This window comes from Coregonus lavaretus, assembly GCF_964263955.1.
Source record: "Coregonus lavaretus genome assembly, contig: HAP1_SCAFFOLD_292, whole genome shotgun sequence".
NCBI lineage: Eukaryota > Metazoa > Chordata > Actinopteri > Salmoniformes > Salmonidae > Coregonus > Coregonus lavaretus.
Genome location: NW_028160640.1, coordinates 377,827 through 381,547, shown reverse-complemented (window position 1 = coordinate 381,547; position 3,721 = coordinate 377,827). Strand labels below are relative to the sequence as shown.

Genomic DNA, 3,721 nt, shown 5'->3' with positions numbered 1-3,721 from the left:
AAGTTGTAGTGCAAATTTGAAATCAAAGACAAAAACACAAACATAACCCATGAAAATTATAAGGCAACATTTATAAATATATCAAAAATAGTCACCCGGGAACTATCTTTGTTACGAAAAAGGTACAAAAGTTTTGTCCTGCACGAGTGAGAGCGACATGTTTTTCAGTTCCTCTGCTGACTTCACTGCCTTATAGCCCAGTTGGTGTAGAACCTTCTGACATGTCGCCTGCGTGTACTCCACCATGTCATAGGACAGTTTCAAGCGCCAGCTCTCGGCGTTGGCCGCTGAGTCTCTCACCGTACCATACTTGTGTTTGGCCGACAGCTCGGTGCTGCCCCTAGTGTTGGCCTGTATCCACTCCTCCACGCTCTTGTCCATCGGCAGACCCAGGAAGTCATATATTTCCATGGTCTTCAGCAGAGGGTTCCTGGACAGATCCTCGTAACGCACCAGCATGTACTTCCCTTTGAGCCAGTGGGGGTGGCTGAGCCCTGTGGACACAGAGCTGAGGAAGTCCTCACAAACCATTGTCAGCTGGCTGAGGTCCAGGTTGTATGGCCTCCGCCCTGTGGCCCTCCAGATCCTCCACAGACGGTAGGTGTCCCGGAAAGTCTCGATCCGCGACGACAGGATCCCGCGAGGGTCGCGCACCAACTGGATAACCTTGATGTTCAGCCGCGGATCCTCCACAAGTGCCCGCAGGTCCCCGATCTCCGGCACACGCACAACCTTGATCGCCACATGCCGCTTCTCGCGGCAGGCATCGGCCGCCAGGGTTATGTTGAGGGCGGCGCACCTCTTGACGCAGTCACCCTCCTCCACATTGGCGTCGGAGGGGCCAAAGGCGTCACACACGGGCTGCGAGCATAGCGCCCGGCTGGCCCCTCTGCGGAACAGCTTATCCGTGGTGTGGTTGGCCGGCACCGGCTTAATGTAGCTCTCTAGAAAGTAGAGGTCGCAGCCGTAGAGGCTCCGCAGGAGGTCGCGGCTGGCACCCAGCATCACCCTGCGGTCGGCTGCGTTGCGGCTGTGAGATAGCCGAGGGATCAGCGTGGTCTGCACATGGTAGAGGGGCTCGAATAGGTAGAAGATGTCGGCATGCTGGTTGAGCAGCTGGCCCACGAAGGAGGAGCCGCTGCGCGTTGTAGCCAGCACCATGATGTGGGTCTTACGGGAGGTGTTGAAGCTGAAGTAGGGGTAGTCGTCGCAGCCGGCCCGCCCCTCGATGGGGGACTCTGTCTCGGGGCCCCCCAGGAGGCCACAGTTCTGGGGGCTTGGCACGGGGCAGAGCTGGAAGGGCTTGGAGGTGAGAGTCCGGATGGCGGTGTACTGGATGGCGATGGAGGCCAAGGCCAGCAGGATCACTGCCTTCCAGGAACATTGCATGGCTGGGCCACTTCATTTAGACGTCGCGGTTCAGAGCCAAGTCATATACCTGAGGTGGAAGGAAATAATGGTTAGACCAGAGAACAATGGAGTAATCCTGCTATTGGTGCATATCATTGTACTGTAGCCTCTAATAAAGAACTGAACTTGGAACAGTTGCTGTGAAGTGTTGTAATGATGCATGCATCAAGTGTGAACTTGAAGACCAGCCTGATTTATTTAGAGCCTCAGTATTCTGTGTCATTGCAGTGCATTCTGTGTCAGTGCAGTGTATTCTATGTCAGTGTAGTGCATTCTGTGTCAGCGCAGTGCATTCTGTGTCATTGCAATGTATTGTGTCAGTGCAGTGCATTCTGTGTTAGTGCAGTGTATTCTGTGTCAGTGCGGTGTATCCTGTGCCTCTGCTTTCTATGTGACCTCCAGTGATGTGCCAGATGGCTTTCCCTCTGTTGTGGCTTGTTGCTTCCACTGAATAAGCTGATATCAAAAGTATCTTATGTCCACTGAATGTTCAATCACTAATGTACCGTTAGTTCACCCTCCACTATTCTCTGCCTTAAAGGCAGGGAGAGAGAGAGAGAGAGAGAGAGAGAGAGAGAGAGAGAGAGAGAGAGAGAGAGAGAGAGAGAGAGAGAGAGAGAGAGAGAGAGAGAGAGAGAGAGAGAGAGAGAGAGAGAGAGAGAGAGAGAGAGAGAGAGAGAGAGAGAGAGAGAGAGAGAGAGAGAGAGAGAGAGAGAGAGAGAGAGAGAGAGAGAGAGAGAGATGTCATATCAAGTAGCCAGAAATATAAATCCAAACTAATTGTTTCTCTGACCAGCCAGCTTTTGTAAGTGAAATAATGTGTCTGTGTAGATGTGAGTGCAGAAAATCATTCACAAAGACATATAAACCATCCACAGTAGCATAACGTTTGATAGTTTTAATGAATGTCATATAAAGGGGGAATTCGTTTAAAAATGAATTAACATGACAATGCAAAAGGCTTTGTGTGGAAGTGATATATTATGTAGGATAAATGCCTTTGTATTTCTGTACAAAAATGTTGTCTGTCTGAATGGTAGTCAGTCACTACATTCAAAATTAATCATCATTAGCTGAGTCAGGCTACTCTGAAAGAGTGCTCAGTTCTGCTCTGATTCCACCTCAACCGAATTTCACCGAATTTGAAAATCACATCGCTGCCTGGACATCCACATTGGGAACTAAAACCCAAATGCTTTGCTGAAAAATATAGAGTTTTAATATCCAATGACTTTATTCGAAACTATAGGCCTAAATGAACTTTGAAATGTCAAAATATCACATTGCTCCCTCTATCCCATATCACTACAGAACTGAGAAATGTAGGACATAACATTGTTGCTAAATAAGTCAAATGAATGGTAGACCTAAGCATCAATTCATTTATTCTGTAGATAGTGATACCTATAGCCCAGGTTATTTCTCTGACCGACTCAATCGGATTGCCGATTGAGCAGTAGCCCAATCTAATAAGAAATAAGACCATGATAAGTGTGCATAGCCTATTATAATTGTAACAACGCATTAAAGCCACTTTGCCACTATGTGGTTGGAATAATTGAGGCACATGTAGAAAAGTGATGCTTTAAACAGCATGCGACTGGCAGGTAATGTCTACCGACAGATCTAACGGTTTGTGTCCGTCTGTGCGCGCGGGGGGACGCAGGGTAGGCTTCTTTTATGCATAAATGCTAAAAATAAACAACCCATGCACCACAACCAACTATCCAAACATAATGTAAGGCATGGATTGTATATTTGTAAAACAATAACTTTATCCATACATTGGGACATGTTTTAAATTAACCCACCCTGCTGCAATTAGATAGCATAATATAAGGGAAACACATCGAACACGTCTGTTTCCACAGGATAGCCTAGTTACCTTATTGGCGGCTGTGTTTAAGGACTGCCTTCAATCGCAAAGAAAAGCAGCAGCCGTGCGATATTTCCAATCACAGACAACCGGTCTGGTTTCTACTAAAGCGGTATCCACCGTACGCTCCTCGGCTTTGTCCCCGCTTCTGCCATTGGGATAGCGGAGAAAGAAGTGGAATAGATCCGTGCGCAATAGATCCATGAGTATTCACACTTAAGAAACCATTTACAAAACCGAATAGTGTCGGGAAACACCCTACACCGAAAAAATATGTGATTCAAATGAAAGAAGTGGAAGCTTCGTGCACTGCATCCATCGCGAACTCTGGTTTATCTGAACTGATGCGTGGAGGCAGTGTGCGTGTATGTGTGTGAGGTACGCTACACAGGGACTGAATGTCTGGACCACCCCCAAACTCTCTCTCTCTCTCTC

At 47.8% G+C, this 3,721-nt stretch overlaps 1 protein-coding gene across 1 annotated transcript; it reads right to left on the bottom strand.

Moving 5' to 3' along the window:
• Window positions 1-111: 111 nt before the first annotated feature.
• Window positions 112-1,389, bottom strand: LOC311121604 (carbohydrate sulfotransferase 1-like; the record flags this gene model as incomplete). The annotated part of the gene is made up of 1 exon (XM_084196068.1): window positions 112-1,389. One exon carries the CDS (start codon window positions 1,387-1,389, stop codon window positions 112-114), a length of 1,278 nt encoding a protein of 425 aa, XP_084052194.1.
• Between the last annotated feature and the right edge of the window lie 2,332 nt (window positions 1,390-3,721).